Genomic DNA, 16369 nt, shown 5'->3' on the forward strand with positions numbered 1-16369 from the left:
TGCTTGTGCTGGTTTGCGCTGCTCCTCAGAAACAGATACTGTCTGCCATCTCCACAGTATGATGATAAGTGGGTTCTGTGACTATGTCTCTCCTAGACCCGATTCTGTGTTTCTCATCTGCTCACTATACAGACTGTTCCGCTGAACTAGGTGGTAATCTAGAATATAAGGACTATGTGGTTATGTCAATCCTAGTAATAGAACCCTGAAGTGTTTTGGGAAACTTCTCAACTTATAGTTGGTTTCAAAAGCTGTGAGGCCCTAAGGACTCCTGAACATTTTCTATCTTAAACTGAAGAGACATTTTATTTTATCTGCTAAAGTTGACTTACATATAAAGATTGAAAACCTTTGCTAGGGCAAGGGGTACAGATCGAAGTATATTGTTTGCCTAGCTTGTGCAAGGTCCTGGGTTCCGTCCCTAGCACCACACAAAGGTGTGGGGGGTGGGAGTCTAGGGTGTCAGATTTTGAGACATTCAAGTTCAAGGTCAGACTTAAAACACTGCTTCAACATAAAACAAAACAGAAACAACAGTCTTCTGCTCAATGAATGGATTCTCATAAAGTTTATTAACAATTTGGCATGATTTTATATAGAAGCTGACTAAGGAAGATGTGAAAACTAAAAACTTACAAATAAAGACCTGGTTTCTAGGGTTGTCATCTCTGTTTTGTTATGGGAGAGAGGTATCGCTTTGCAGCACTGGCTGACCTAGAAACCAATATATAACCTGGAATTCACAGAGAGCCACGTGCCTTTGCTTTCTATATAGCTGTGACATCACTTACCTGAATATTAATAGTATGTATGCTACATGATGGTGTTTTGGTCAACAGTAGACTGCACACGTGTCAGTAGCTCCACAGACAGCACTGCCTAGTGAGGTCATGGGAGGTTATCTGAGCAGGCACACCCGTGACACTCCTGCACTACAGCCCTGCAAACCGTATGCATGTGAAGGGACAACTGACTGCACGCAGATACTTGTCTTAGCAAATTTTAAACATACAATAACACAACACAACAACCAGAAACAAATGAAATGTAAACACTTTGCCTTGTCCATATATCAGCGTATCAACGGTTAGTTTTCCATTTAAAAGCAATAAGAGAAATAAGGGAAAACACAAAACCACCCCCTTCTCCCCACCCCCACTGCAGCTCCAGTAAGACCCACTACACGCCAGTGTACTTCACCATATTCCTCACTCCTGCTTACAGGTGCAGTTTTACTCAGCACTCAGCCCCTCAAACATCTTTTCAAGCCATATCCTGACTTCAAACGTCCCCACAGCACCATTTACCTGTCCTTCAATTACCAACTTATAATTTCAGTTTTGTTATAATGTTAACATCTGTTGGCTCCATTAGGCCGACAGTTACAGAAAGTAGGAACCAAATGCTGTGTCCATGCTGCTTAACTGTACTTGGAGTATTTAACATGATGAATAAATCTTGGAAGATATTTGATAGTATTTTAATAAATAAATGAATAATTAAATATCAGTTTGCTATATTTTAAAAATCTTTGTTAAATTTCACTTATGTTTTAAAAACTTGTGTTTTTATAAATGATTTTTCATTTATTTTACATATATGGAATGTCTTGCTAGAGTATATGTGTGTGCCAGAATAGGCCAGCAGAGAGTACTGGGTCCAGAATAGGCCAGCAGAGGGTACTGGGTCCACAGCAGGCCAGCAGAGGGTACTGGGTCCAGAATAAGTCAGCAGAGGGTACTGGGTCCAGAGTGGGCCAGCAGAGAGTACTGGGTCCAGAATAGGCCAGCAGAGGGTACTGGGTCCAGAATAGGCCAGCAGAGGGTACTGGGTCCAGAATAGGTCAGCAGAGGGTACTGGGTCCAGAATAGGTCAGCAGAGGGTACTGGGTCCAGAATAGGCCAGCAGAGGGTACTGGGTCCAGAATAGGTCAGCAGAGGGTACTGGGTCCAGAATAGGTCAGCAGAGGGTACTGGGTCCAGAATAGGTCAGCAGAGGGTACTGGGTCCAGAATAGGCCAGCAGAGGGTACTGGGTCCAGAATAGGCCAGCAGAGGGTACTGGGTCCAGAATAGGTCAGCAGAGGGTACTGGGTCCAGAATAGGCCAGCAGAGGGTACTGGGTCCAGAATAGGTCAGCAGAGGGTACTGGGTCCAGAGTGGGCCAGCAGAGGGTACTGGGTCCAGAATAGGCCAGCAGAGGGTACTGGGTCCAGAGTGGGCCAGCAGAGGGTACTGGGTCCACAGCGGGCCAGCAGAGGGTACTGCGTCCAGAGTGGGCCAGCAGAGGGTACTGGGTCCACAGCAGGCCAGCAGAGGGTACTGGATCCAGAATAGGCCAGCAGAGGGTACTGGGTCCACAGCAGGCCAGCAGAGGGTACTGGAACTCTAAAACTAGAGTTTTGCATATGGCTTTAGAGACCTGATGTATGTGGGAGCTGGGAAGGTCTTTTGCAGGAGCAGCAAGTACTCTTAACCAGCCCCTACCAAGTTGTTTGTTTGTTTTTAAGACAGCGCTCCTCTGTGTAGCCCCAGCTTTACAGAACTCTCTATGTACACCAGGCTGGCTGATAAAATCCACCTGCCTGCCCCTGCCTCCTAAGTAATGGGGCCCTAAACTCTATACACTCTTAAATAAAGTTATAGGAACTACTTCAAATGTACTCACTAGCTCTCAGTATAAAAGGTAAGCGTGGGGCTGGAGAGATTGTTAAGGACACTCACTACTCTTCCAAAGGTCCTGAGTTCAATTCCTAGCACCCACATGGCAGCCCATGCCTGCCCGGTGCTGTCTTCTGGTGTGCAGATATACATGCATACAAAGTACCCAAATGCATAAATAAACCATCCTAACAACAAAGCGATAAGCTTTATGACGAGAACCGCTCAAGCAGGGCACTCACCCTTCCATAAGCATGGCGAGAGAGCCCAGCAGCAGTGTGTGGATCACGTGGTAAACGATCTCTGGCCGTTCTCCAATTCTTCCATCTTCAAGACTTACAGTTTCTTTCTTGGACTTACCACTATATAAAGGAAACATGTTTGTAATAGTTTGGAAAAATATACATGAAAAATCAATGATACATTATCATGTTTGAAGGCTATGCCTAAAACTGAATTTCTTCTCCTTTTCTCAGATCAATTATTCTTGAACTACTGATGCTAATCAATATACTCTACAAAATTAAATTATACAGATAAAAAGCTGTAAGTAACCACTTTCTTCTTTTTGTTTGTTTGGACACAGGATTTCCCCACTAGCACAGGAGGACCTCGAACATATTCTGTAGCTAAGTTGCCTCTATCCCAGGCAATCCTGTTTGAGGCTATACAGAGCTGAGACTGCAGGTTTGAGCCACCATACCTAGCTTCAAGTTACTTTTGTCTTTGATTGCAATGCTGGGGTTCACCAAGTACAGGTCTTTACATTAAATGAGTGCTGTGTATGGGCAGCAGTAAGAGAGCTCACACTTATGAAGTAGGTCAACTGACTGGGAAGTGACTGCCAGTACTTCCGGTATAGATTATTTTTGGATTTTGCAATGGAGTTTCATGTAACCCTAGCTTTGAACTTACTATGTAGCAAAGGCTGTTCTTGAACTCATGATCTTGCCTTCACCTCTCAAGTGTTAGAATCACAGCATTCTACAAGAATCTGCAGCTACCTTTCTAGCATAATGAACATTTAAAACAAGTGTATTTATAGTGACTTTTATTTTGTTATTGTTTTTGCTTTTTTGCTTTTATTTCTCATTTTTTGAGATGGTGACCTAGGCTGCCTTTGAACTGACAATTCTCTTAGCTCAGCTTCCTAAGTACTTGGATTATAGGCATGTCCCATCATTTTCAGAACAATTTTAAGTAATTTCAAATCACACTAGTAGCTTCATTTCAATTAAATTACATAGATATGTTTACATATGTATATATGTACATATATGCATAATACGTGTATATATAAATTATTTATATATCCCAAGTCACCTTAGAGACAGGGCTTTTCTGTATAGCTCTAACTATCCTGGCACTTGCTTTGTAGATCAGGTTGGCCTCAAAATCAGAGACAAGCCTGCCTCAGTCTCCTGTGTGCTGAGATTAAAGGTACATGCCACCATGCCCAGCCAAATAAATTATTCTTAATTAAGTTAAATTTTAGTAAATTATTAAATGAGTCTACAAAAACTTAATCTATTACTTATATATCCATATAAATACTCACAGGTATTAAGCTAAACATCTGCTTTCCTGATTAATTTATAATGACCAATAAAGAAAGAATAGAATTAGAAGCTCTAAAATAAACACAGTATTGGAAAGCTACACCTACAGCCTTAAATGATTTGGAGACTGAGTCGAGAGAACTGCTTAGAAATGTGAGTTCTAAGCCATGTGGAGGAGCAGAACAAAACCTCTTCCTCTCCTTCCTGCCCCCTTAGAGCTGAGCCCAGGGCTTCATGCAGGCTAGTTAGGGTTCTGCCATAGCACCACACCCAAGTCCCCAACCCTGTCTCTTCTCAGAGAGGGGGAGGGGGAAGAGAGAGGTAGAGGGAGAGGGGAGGGGGAGGAAAGAAATATAAAGGAAAGGAAACTTCGATATAACTTAGTGGCAAAGCATATTTAGCATGCACAAGGCCCTGGATTCTCAAACCCCAACACCAGACCAACACACACACACACACACACACACACACCTTAAAATATTTTATATCTTTAAAATACATGAATGAGTAATGCAATAGGTTATTATAAATACTTACCTCATCCTCCTAAAAATAACTTGTGTCATAGAAAGAAGACAAATAATTAACACTAAAACATAGAATGGCAGCAGGGAAGATTGTGTCAATCGTAAAAAGAAATCCTGGGATGGTGCCTGAAGAGATTGTTGACAAAGGAGCCAGTTCAATGTAAAATTCCTACAAAGACAAAACATGGGATAGTAAAATCACATGTGCTTTGAACTCATGAACATAAAGCTATTTTAAAAATCTCAGTAAGGATGAAGATAAAAGACTCTCTAAATCTACTCATTCCTAAGAGCAGGGCTAGGCTACAATGAAGTGTGTACCTTCACCTACACTGTTCACAGACGGCACACCGCTGCTCCTCTTTCCAGGCTTATGGTTAGTAAGTCAAGACCCTCCAGAAAGGCATGTGGCCAGCGCTGTTGTGGGGTAGAAGCTAGAGGGGCTCATTAGGTCATGAGGTTGACGGACTCATAATCTGATGGCAGTTCACGGGGTAGGTCACTGGATGATAATCTGATGGCAGTATATAGAGTAGGTCTCTGGACGGAAGATGGAAATGTGTGCCTTCCCTTCCTCTCTCTTTCATCACACACTCCATGTCCACGGACACCATGATAGGAAACTGAGACAGTAAGAAAACTTGATGGACAAGGGCACTCACTGTCCAGCCTGAAAGCTGAGCTCAATGCTGTGGTGCAAGAAAACACACCTTCAAATTTGACCTCTGACCTCCACATACATGCCATGGCTGGCTCTCTCCCTCTCTCCCTCCCTCCCTCCCTCCCTCTCTCTCTCTATGTCTAAAGAAATCAGAACTGGAGGCACAGCTCAGTGGTTAGGAACACTGGCTGCTTTTGCACAGTATCCAGGTTCTAGTTCCATGCTGGTTCACAATGAGCCCTAAGTCCAGCTCCAGAGCCTCCAGCTCCCTCTTCGAGCCTCTAGGCACTAGACAGGCAAGTAGTGCACAGACATACGTGCAGAAGGCCATACACATGGAATAGAAATCAAAGTCTATGGAACTGAGTAAAAGTAAGCCTGCTAGTGCTCAAAGTTGTTGACATAAGCATTTTGTGGAGTGGCTAAGATGTGACATCTGTAAAGCCCAACACAAATGCATTTTTCCAGCTTCTAAGCCGAGGGTTAGACTCGAGGCCTCCTGCACATGAGGCAAGCACTTCTATCACTAAGCCACATCCATAGGTAAGAGACGGAGCGACATTCAGAGGTGTTCACTGAACACCTGAAGAGATAGTTCAGCAGTTAACAGCACTGGCTGCTCTTCCAGAGGACCTGGGTTTGGTTCCCAGCACCCACATGTCGATTCCGAATCTGCTTAACTCCAGTTACAGGGAATCTAATTCCCTTTCTACTGGATGTGCACATACATACACTCAGACTCACATCATCTGTAGCTTCAGTTCCAGGGGATTCAATGTCTTCTTCTGTCCTTCAAGGGTATTTACACACGAGGTGCACATCATATATTCAGGCAAGCACTTATACATATAAAATAACAAAATTTATAAAGTACTGAAGGGTAGAACAAAAGTGTCTATTTCAAAAATGACTGAATCTTAAAAAAATAAGCTAAATTTTAACAATGTGCTAAATAGGACTGTAGCACCATTAAAAATCATGCTACCGAAATATCTTATATTTTGGGGTTGGGGATGCTATTACTGTTGTTGCTATTAATATTATTTTAAGGCAAGCTGCTATTATTACTATTATAATAATAATAATAATTATTATTATTTTAAGATAAAGCTTTACGTATCTTAAGGTGTCATGAACACCATTTTCCTGTGTAGCTGAGGAAGAGCTGAACTTCTGATCCTATTCCTACCTTACCAAGCATGTAATAACATGTTCCGTTTATGTGGTACTGGACATGAATCAATGTGCTGCTTATACCTGCAGCGCAGACTAAAGTAACTTATTTTCCAAGTGCTTGACTAGTACCCTGTGCATCTTTTAACAGCTCTTTGGTGGTTCTTTTTGTTGTTGTTATTGTTGTTTGTTGGTTTTGTTTTATTTTTGAGACAGGGTTTCTCTGTGTAGTCCTGGCTGTCCTGGAACTTGTTCTGTAAACCAGGCTGACCTCGAACTCAGAGATCTATCTGTCTCTTCCTCCCAAGACCTGGGATTAAAGCATCACCACAGCCCTGCTTCTTTTTTAAAACAAACAACAACACCATTCCTTATCTTTAAAAAACATTAAGTCTTCCCTATTATCACCTTATGCGTGTGTGCTTTGTCTGCATGTGTATATGTGTATTTTATATATGTGTATATGTGTATTTGTAGCTGGTACTGGAGGAAGCCAGAAGAGTATATATCGGATCCATTAAAATTGGAGTTACACATGACTATGAGCCACCATGGGAGCGGGTACTAAGAACCAAACAAACCCAGATCTTCTGCAAGAGCAGAAAGTGTTCTTAACCATTATGCCATCTGTCTTTGGTGGTTCTTACAAATCTGTCTCTAGAGATATACTTCCTGAAATTCTTGTGAATTCCAAATCCCAATGTATAACTAGCACATTTAAGCATAAGCATTCGCTATTTATAGCTCCCACATTATTGACCGTGTGAAAAACAAATGTAGGTCAGTAGTTCTGTATTTGCCAAGAATGTGCAAGGCCCTGGGTACAATCTACAGTACTAGGAGAGACAAAACACAACATGGCTAATCAGATGGCAATGGCTCTAACCTTAAAACACCTGTAAAGCAAGTCTAAGACTTGGCATGTTTACTACGTGGTACTATATAAATATCAACTGATAAACATTGGCTTGGAGCAGTTCTCCGCCTTAGAAGACTGCTCTGGGTTAGGAATAAAGTCCCTGGAACAAAGACTTCCCTTACAAAGAGCTGCCCCAGACTTTATGTCTATGTACTCGGTCTGTGCGAGTCTCCTAATGGACGTATCATAGCAAATAAATATATACATCAAACACTTCCTTTGCTAACTATGTTATATCACAATAAGAAATCCAATCTACAATCCTATATAATCACGTAAGTGAGACAAAGGTTCCAAACTTTCTTAGAACTTGAGACATGTGTAAACAAATGCCATCTGTTACACACACAGACACTATCAGCACATAAAGTCATTTCTTCCACCTTGTTTCTTAAAATAAAACTATTTTGTAATTTAAAACCCAGCCAGTTTCTGGTGAAATTATACTATTATACTATTATAAATCAATATGAGACTGTTTTATGAGGCAAATGCCTTCCTGCCTGTCTTCTGGTTTGGCAGATCGAATGCAGGGTCCCTCACATTCAAGACAAACATTTGATTACACTCTGACTGCTGCTGTCCTTTTATTCATAGTGCTGGTACAGCTGGTATTGGCTATTTTACTTATTTTTCTGCAGTGCTGGAGACAAACCTAGGGCTGTGTACATCCTAGGCCAGCATCTACCCCTTAGCTACACCTGTAGTTCTCACTTTTAGTCTTTACTTATTCTAACTTTAGACTGTGTCATTAATCTTCACCAAAAAACAAAGCCCTAAAAATACTAGGAAAGAGCAGAAGAGGGCTGGAGAGATGGCTCAGCGGTTAGGAACACTGACTGTTCTTCCAGAGGTCCTCAGTTCAAATCCCAGCAACCACATGGTGGCTCACAACCATCTGTCAGGGGATCTGATGCCCTTTTCTGGTATGTCTGAAGACAGCTACAGTTTACTCATTTAACACAAAACAAAACAAAAAATCAGTACTTAAGGCTCAAGCAGAGGACCAAAATTCGGTTCCCAGCCCCCATATCTAATGGCTCACAACCACCTGTAATTCCAGCTCCAAGGAATCTGGTTCCTTCATCCACGGGCACATACACGCCTGCACACACATACATATGCATATAAATAAAAATAACACAAAGCCATAGAGTGGTGGCACACACCTTAATCCCAGTATTCAGGAAGGAGGCAGAGGCAGGAGGATCTCCAAGTCTGGTACAGTCTGGTACAGAGTGAGATTCAGGACAGCCAAGGCTACAAAGAAACAGGGGTCATGGAAAACAAACAAACAATTAAGAATTAAATCTTTAAAACAATACTATGAGGTTGGTGAGATGACTCACAAGTGAAAGCACTCGCTATCTGAGCCTGACAACCTGAGTGATTCCTAGGATCCATGACAGGAGAGCAGAGCTGACCCTCACCCACACGTGCTGCAGCAAACACATGCTTACTCACACCTACAAGATCGAATGAACTAAATGCCGTGATGTTGTTAAAGGTTCAGCACATCTACTTTTTTAGGAGATTAGGAGTGTATTGATGCTGCTGATCAAGGTATTCAAACCAGGGTCCTAAGCACACTAGGCAAGCATTCTACCAACTGAGCTATGGCCCTACTCTCCCTCACCCACATTACCACTCCAAATATCAATGTCATTTATTCTACCGGGCTGGGATTATAGTACTGTGGTAGGAAACTGCCTATAATTTACAAGGTCTGAAGACAATCCTCAATACCACAAAACCAACACCAAACACTAATCTACATAAGATCCAAAGCTATTTCTAAGTGGCATGTAAGCAGAAGCACGCTATCTCCATCCAGTGTTCTTGCTTTTTCTACAGGTTTCAGATCAGGTGAACTTACAAATGTGAAACTTACTTAGTCATATTTAGTCCAAATTTTACTTCAAGAAATTTCAGCACATGCTCATTTTCTTTGTGTGGGACAAACATCTAGAAGAGAGAGAATCAGGCACCATGGCCAAGTTGTGAGATAGCATTCTTACAGAGAAGAAAACATTATTTAAACAAAGAAATACTCCCTTATGCCTATGCTTTTAACAGTATACTTATTTTCAATCACTAATGATAGAAAATACAGCCAGATTAAAAGAACCATGAATTAAATAACACACAGTGTGCAAAATGAATATATTTAGGCATGAAATGGAATGGTATTTTGCGAGTTTGAAAATTTCAACATAAAACAGCTGATTCAAACAACCCTTGCTCCTGAAGACACCTTTGTTGGTTTATTTGCTTATTGGCACGGCGTGGTTAGGGATAACTTTGTACATACTCTGATCCTCCGTCAGCTTGTTCTCTGGACAGGAATCTCAAGTACTCACCTTCACAATAAGGTTCAAGGTCACTGGCAGAGTGCACAACAAGTAAAATTCAAACACTTTGATTACTTTAGCCACAAAAGTTCCTTTCTTCCAATTCAGCTACAAAGGAAAAACCAAAATCTCGTCAGCAAAGAAGTATAAAATTAATTTTAAAAAGCAAGGCTACTTTCTACAAAGGACAGTGTTAATTACCTGAAAGCACTTAATAAGCATAAATGCTCCTACTAAACTTAACAAAGGAGACAGCAATAAAGCCGGATTCTCAAACTGCAGTAAATACCCAAGGAAGAGAGAAAATATGTAGACTTTATATACTTCATAAACCTGTTAGAAAAAAATAAAACAGATGAGAATAAGATTAATTTTAAAAATAGAAATTATAAGTAAATGTTTTGCTATAATTTAGGACAGTGTTAGGAAGTGTTTAATCTGTATTTTACTGTTATGGAATGTAATGAGCTTAACATTTGCTTCTTAGCATTCTACAGAAAAAGCAAGAAACTAAAAACATCAGAAATGAAAACTGAAGAACATTCTTTACAGCCACACTTTAACTTCTGCTAGTTGTCTTGTTACAAATTCGGCTTTATTGTAGGTGTGGTACACACTGTCACCAAACTAGCACTTGGAAGTCATACTCAGAAGGATTACTAGAAAAGGCCAGCTAGGACTATAGAGCAAGAGTTTGTGTCAACAAATAAGTCACAGTTAGAGACACAACTCAGCTGGAAAAGTGTCTGCAAAGTGCTTGGCTCAGTCCTCAGCACCGCACACAATTGGGAGGTAGCAGATGTGCTTATGATCTTGGACTCAGGATATAGAGGGAAGAAGACCTGACATTTGAAACCAGGAGATAGTGGCACATGCCTTTAATCCTAGTGCTTGGGAAGGAGGCAGAGGCAGGCTGATCTCTATGACTTTGAGGCCAGCCTGGTCTACAGTGCAAGTAACAGGACAGCCAAGGCTACACAGAGAGATTCTGATTCAAAAACCCAAACCAAACCAAAAACAAACAAAGAAACAGAAAGAATGGAGAATAAAGGGGCTGAGGCTGGAGAGGAGGCTGCCCAGAGCACCGATAGAGCTCACAGTCTGTCGCTCTGCTTCCAAGGGATCCAAGGCCCTCTTCTGGCCTCCAGGGCACTGCACCCAGGTAGTACACAGACAGAGGTAAAACAGCCAGACATAGAACAAAAAATGTTTAAATTACTTAAAATATTTAAAACAAAGAATAAAGGGGACAGAGCCACGCCTAAGTGATTAAGAGTAGATATTGCTCTTGCAGAGAACTGAGTTCAAGTCCTAGTACCAACATCCCTGAGCTCACAACCACCTAAACTCCACCTGCAGGAGGTCCAACACTCTCTACTAGACTACACACGCATGGCCTCACATGTGCACACATGCACAGGCACACACAGATAGTTGAAAAATAAAAACAAATCGTAAAAGAGAGATTTCACTGTAACAAGTAATGATATCCTTAGGAAATACTACTGTATGCCTGGGATAGAGTGTAAGAGTCTTCTGGTGTTGGTGACGTTTAATTCTGGACTTGGCTAGTTCCACACAAGTGCACTGCTACAGAGCAGCTCTCAACTTCACAGCCCGTTTCTCCCTTCTGTGTACACGCTTCTTTTCCAAGTCAGACTCTGGCAAGAGGAAGGGTGTCAGGGAAAGTGCAAGGGAAAGTGCAAGGGAAAGTGCAAAGCTGGAGGAAAAGGAGGTACTCACTCTCCTCTTGCCTCTTGTGAGCTTGCACTTCCTTCGAACCTTACCTAGAAGACTGCAGTCCTTGGACCCAGAACAGCTCCTTCCAGTGGGAGCTCAGAGTGCAGGTGTGATTTGCCCAGCACCTGGCACGGCAGCCCCTCTCCCAGCAGTTCTGCCTCCGTAACACTGTGGCCCTGATATCATCACTCTTTCAGCTAGTGAGTCACTAAGACAATGACTTATATTCTTGGTTATTGACAGTGGTACGTTTTGAGGTTTTTGGTGCTAAACAGTCAGGATCCTTTCCATGTTAAACAAAGTCTTTAGCACTGAGCTATGTGCACAGTCTTGGTTATTGAGTCTTTATGTTAGGTTCTCTCTGTTCAAATCATTTAACATTAGAGTTCTGAAGAGTTGAGAACAGGGATAAAGAAATGGAAAGAGGTTTTTAGAGACAATACTGTAAAACAGTTAGTGTTTACTTTTGAATTCCTCATTTAGCAATGTCACACTACCTTGTCACTTTGTTCCACTGAGAAGATGTCTAGCAGCAGAAGGGATACTGCTTGCAGAAACAAGATGTAGTGGCTGTACTCCCACACCATCATGAAAGTGTATGTTGAGGTACTCAGCACCAAGTAGCAAAACCTCTAGAGAAAAAAACAACTAAGGTCAGTCACTTCACTACTGTAAACACCCAGTAAGCTACAGACCAGCCAGGTGTGGTGGATGTTCTAATCCCAGCCCTTGGGAAGTAGAGGCAGGTGGACATCTATGAGTTCAAGGCCAGCTTCATCTATATAACAAGTTCTAGGACACAGATGGAGCTATGCAGAGTCCTTGTTTAAACAAACAGACAAAGACCCACAGCAGGATCGTAACAAAGCAGAGAGAGGAACCAGCACCTGTCTTTCCCATGTTATATTTAAAGGAGCAGGACGAAAAGGACACATTTTTTTTTTTTCATATCAAGAGAGGAAGAGAAAGCTAAAAGAAATAGATTTTTAGTAGAGTAGCTGGGAAGCTTTTGTTAATATGGAAGCTTCTTTTGTCCTAAAATAGTATCTTTTTATTTGTTCATGCTAATTTTATTTTCCGAAAAACTATCAAGAGTCTGGGGTATCTAGCCAACGTTTTACTCTTGACAAAGTTTGACCTGTTTTCCTCCAATGCGACATGTACCAAGCATGCAAACCTGGATGCGACTTTACTAACAACGAAAAGGAACCATGCATACGGTGCACTTCCTCAGTCTCAGTTCTTGGAACTAGAGCAAGAAGACCCAAGGCCAGCCTGGACTGTCTCTGAACACACCTGTTCCTTCCTCCTTCTGTGGGGACAAGCACTCTGAACACAGCAAATTTACACGCTGAACTTTTACACTTCCATGTAGAACAACTGACAGATTCAGACCTGTAATAGCTAATTCCATAGTTCAGTGCTTTCTTGTGCTGCTAGGGATCAAACCCAAGGTCTGACTTACTGGGCAAGAGCCCATCCATGGAGCTGCATGCCCAGCACAAGCCTTTGAGTTGGAAATGAGTTCTTAGTGTAGAAAGATGAACTGCCAAAGCTGCTTCATGATATTTATTTTGAACTAAAACAACAGTTGCCTAAAAAAAGTAATAACTTTTAAAGTAAAATTTGTTTTTTATTATTGTATTTAATTTGGGGGAGAGCCACATGTGTGGAGCCAAGAGACAACTGTGTGGTGTGTTCTCTCCTTGTACCTGTTCTGAGGGTCATGGGGACCACACTCAGGCTGTTTGAAGCCTACGATGGTCTTCAGCTTGTAAGAATCTTGCTGCTTTAGTTGTTGGTGTGCTTGCACTATAAGTGTGCACCTTCATGTCTGTCTGTTCTTACTGTTACTTTTAGGGGGATATTTCTGTTTTATTTTTTTGGACAAGGCTGGCTTTGAACTCATCATGTAGCTAAGAATATACCTGAACTGCTTTCCACCGCCAAGTGCTGAGAGGAGAGGTATGGACTACAGGACCTAGCTAGGGTCTTACTTATCCCACTTATACCATATTGTTACTTTTAATATCTTTTCACTGCAATGCTTCATGCTATGCTGTTTATTATGTCTAGGTTTTTTGTTTGTTTTTTGAGACAGGATTTCTTTATTATGTGCCTCTGGCTGTCCGAGAACTCACTGTGTAGACCAGGCTGGCCACAATATCACAGAGATCCTCCTGCCTCTACCTCCTGAGCACTGGGATTAAAGACATACACCACCATACCTAGCTTACTATTTTATGTTTACAAATTGAAATATGATACTATCTTATACACAGTCAAAAATAACCCTATCATTGTAACTGGGTATACAGTAAAAAACATACTATCTTTCAGTTTCCTGTTGTATTCACTTCTTGGTAATGTATGAGAGTTTAAAATTGAGGAAGGATTAATTCCTCCCATTGGTGTATTTGGTGATGGTGCTGGGGTAGCTCCAGTCCCTGCATGTGTCAGCTACCACAGAGGTACACCCCAGCCCTAATTCCTGTGCTGTTTTCTGAACAGCCACGCTTATTAGATGACTTTGGTCAATTCTGGTCTCTTCCTAGCCAGAAAACTTTTATCTAAGACAGGCAGACTGCCAAAGGACTGCAGTTTCAGTCAACTTCAATATAATGAACTGCCTCTGTAGGCACACGTTCTATTAACATTATTCTGTGACACAATCTACAGGCTTTGTTCAACTGCCCATGGGATTGAGATGAGAACAGTAACAGAAACTCAAGAATCTAAATGATCTGAGACGGACGTTTCCTGAGGCTTTGACTAACCTACTAATCTCAGTCAGGAAAGACATGTGAGTGAACACAGAACATGCCATACTGCCATCAAAGTTTACACCACTGTCCTCCTCGGCCACCTCTGTGTCTTCAGGAATATTTCTTTTAAGTTCTGATGACTAAAGGACATAAATGTACCTGAAGTAAGAGAAATGGCAAAAACAACACTTGGCTAGATTAACTTCCAAAATGAGATAATTCTTCATGTAAGCATACTAAAAACAATATATAACACGTTTTTCTAAAACTATTTGACTGTCATCAGATTACAGAAAAACCTGATGTAACAATTACCTTACTACACGTTACATAGTAACACGTTTCACTGACCACAACTTAGCACCTAATACTTTAAAATTAGGCACCACAGCCCAGCATGGTGGCGCACAACGTGACCCCACATGGCGGCAGGAAGAGTAAGTGCTCAAGGCCTAGCCTTAGTTACATAATGAGTTTGAAGCCAGTCTGAACTAAAGACATTTCTGTATCAAAACAAAACAACCAAAATATACTTGCAAAGCACCAGAATTAGCTGTGATGTATAAAATAGATTTGTATCTTACCTCTGTGTAAGTATTTAAATTTCTTTTTAAATAGCCTGTAAGTGCAGCAACTTGGCATGCAAAATATGGTAGAGCCCAGTTTTCTCTTAAAGGAATGGAGTAGTCAATTCTTGTTGTGTCCACCCTAAAATAAACCACAGAGGACACAGAAAGTGAGGCATACACTTGTGTAACAGTACACTAGACTTATGTAACAGTATACTACACTTGTATAACACTACACTACACTTGTGTAACACTGCACTACACTTCTCTCTTTATCTAGTTTTTAAATTATTATTTTATTTTATGCATTTGGGTGTTTTGCCTGCATGAAAGTCTGGTACCATGTGTGAGCCTGGTGCTCCTGGATGCCAGAAGAGGGCATCAGATCCCGGAACTGGAGGTTCACACACAGTTGTGAGCTGCCATGTAGGTACTGGAAATTGAACCCAGGTCCTCTGGAAGAACAGAAAGTACTCTAACTGCTGAGCCATCATGGTTCACAGCATTAATTCCAATACCTGGACGGTAAAGGCAGGAAGATCGCTATAGGTTTGGAGCTAGCTTGGTCTACACATTAAGTCCCATACAAGCCAAAGAAACAACAAAACCCTATCTCAAAAATGTTAAACATAGAAAAATACAGATATCAGACCAATTAGTTCCATACATATAAAATTGTAATCAGCCTTTAGTTACCTATTATAAAAGAGTATAAAACAGTCAGACTTCAGGAAGGATAAGTGAGAGGCTCAGTGGGCAAAGATGTTTCCAACAAACAATTCCTGAGACCCACGTGGCAGAAGAAAAAAATCAGCCCTGAAAGTTCACCTCTGATTCCCACACAGATATACCTAAACAATCAATACAATGTAAACAAAAGCCCATTGAAATAATCTCTGTATTTTGTTTTTACTTATTTTTTTCAAAAATGCCAAGAAGAAAAATATTATGTCTTGGTGGGTTTCTGTTCCCATAACAGAATACTGTGAACTTTGCAATTCATAAAAAGAATGTGTTGCTCATAGTTCTAGGAGCTGGGAATCCAAAATCAAGGAAGGCACCAGGGGATTTGGTGTCTAGTAAGGCCTCACAGGCTGGGGCCTTCCAGCTCTTTCCTCACTAGTGTAGAGGAACAAGATGGCTTGATTCAACCAAAACTGTTTTCTGTAGTGCTGGAGTATGAAACCAGGGCCTGTGCACACCAGCCAAGCCCTCTACCCTGCAGCTATACCGCAGTGCCCATCGACTGTTTTCACAGGGGCAGTGAGTCCGGTCATAAAGACTCCTCCTCACCCATGGCTCATCTCTCAGTAGTAGACCCTGGAAATCATGTAACTTGGAAGAGACACATTCAAAGCACAGCAGCGCAATGGCAATTAAACAATTCTGGGCTTGGCAAGAGTTCTTCAGTACAACACAAAAGTATGAAAAAGAAGAAACAGTAAA

At 41.4% G+C, this 16369-nt stretch overlaps 1 protein-coding gene across 1 annotated transcript in view; it reads right to left on the bottom strand.

Annotated features, from left to right (window-relative positions):
- The window catches only part of DPY19L4 (dpy-19 like 4), a 56741-nt gene that overhangs the window by 20472 nt on the left and 19900 nt on the right, over positions 1–16369 (bottom strand). The window contains exons 7-13 of the mRNA XM_080938585.1: positions 14939–15062; positions 12087–12221; positions 10051–10182; positions 9859–9957; positions 9390–9463; positions 4756–4914; positions 2902–3021 (exon numbers count right to left, since the gene is read on the bottom strand). Of these exons, the coding sequence (XP_080794711.1) occupies positions 2902–3021; positions 4756–4914; positions 9390–9463; positions 9859–9957; positions 10051–10182; positions 12087–12221; positions 14939–15062 (843 nt within the window). The remainder of the gene's footprint in view (positions 1–2901; positions 3022–4755; positions 4915–9389; positions 9464–9858; positions 9958–10050; positions 10183–12086; positions 12222–14938; positions 15063–16369) is intronic.

The sequence above is a fragment of the Micromys minutus genome, assembly GCF_963924665.1.
Source record: "Micromys minutus genome assembly, chromosome: 26".
Taxonomy (NCBI): domain Eukaryota; kingdom Metazoa; phylum Chordata; class Mammalia; order Rodentia; family Muridae; genus Micromys; species Micromys minutus.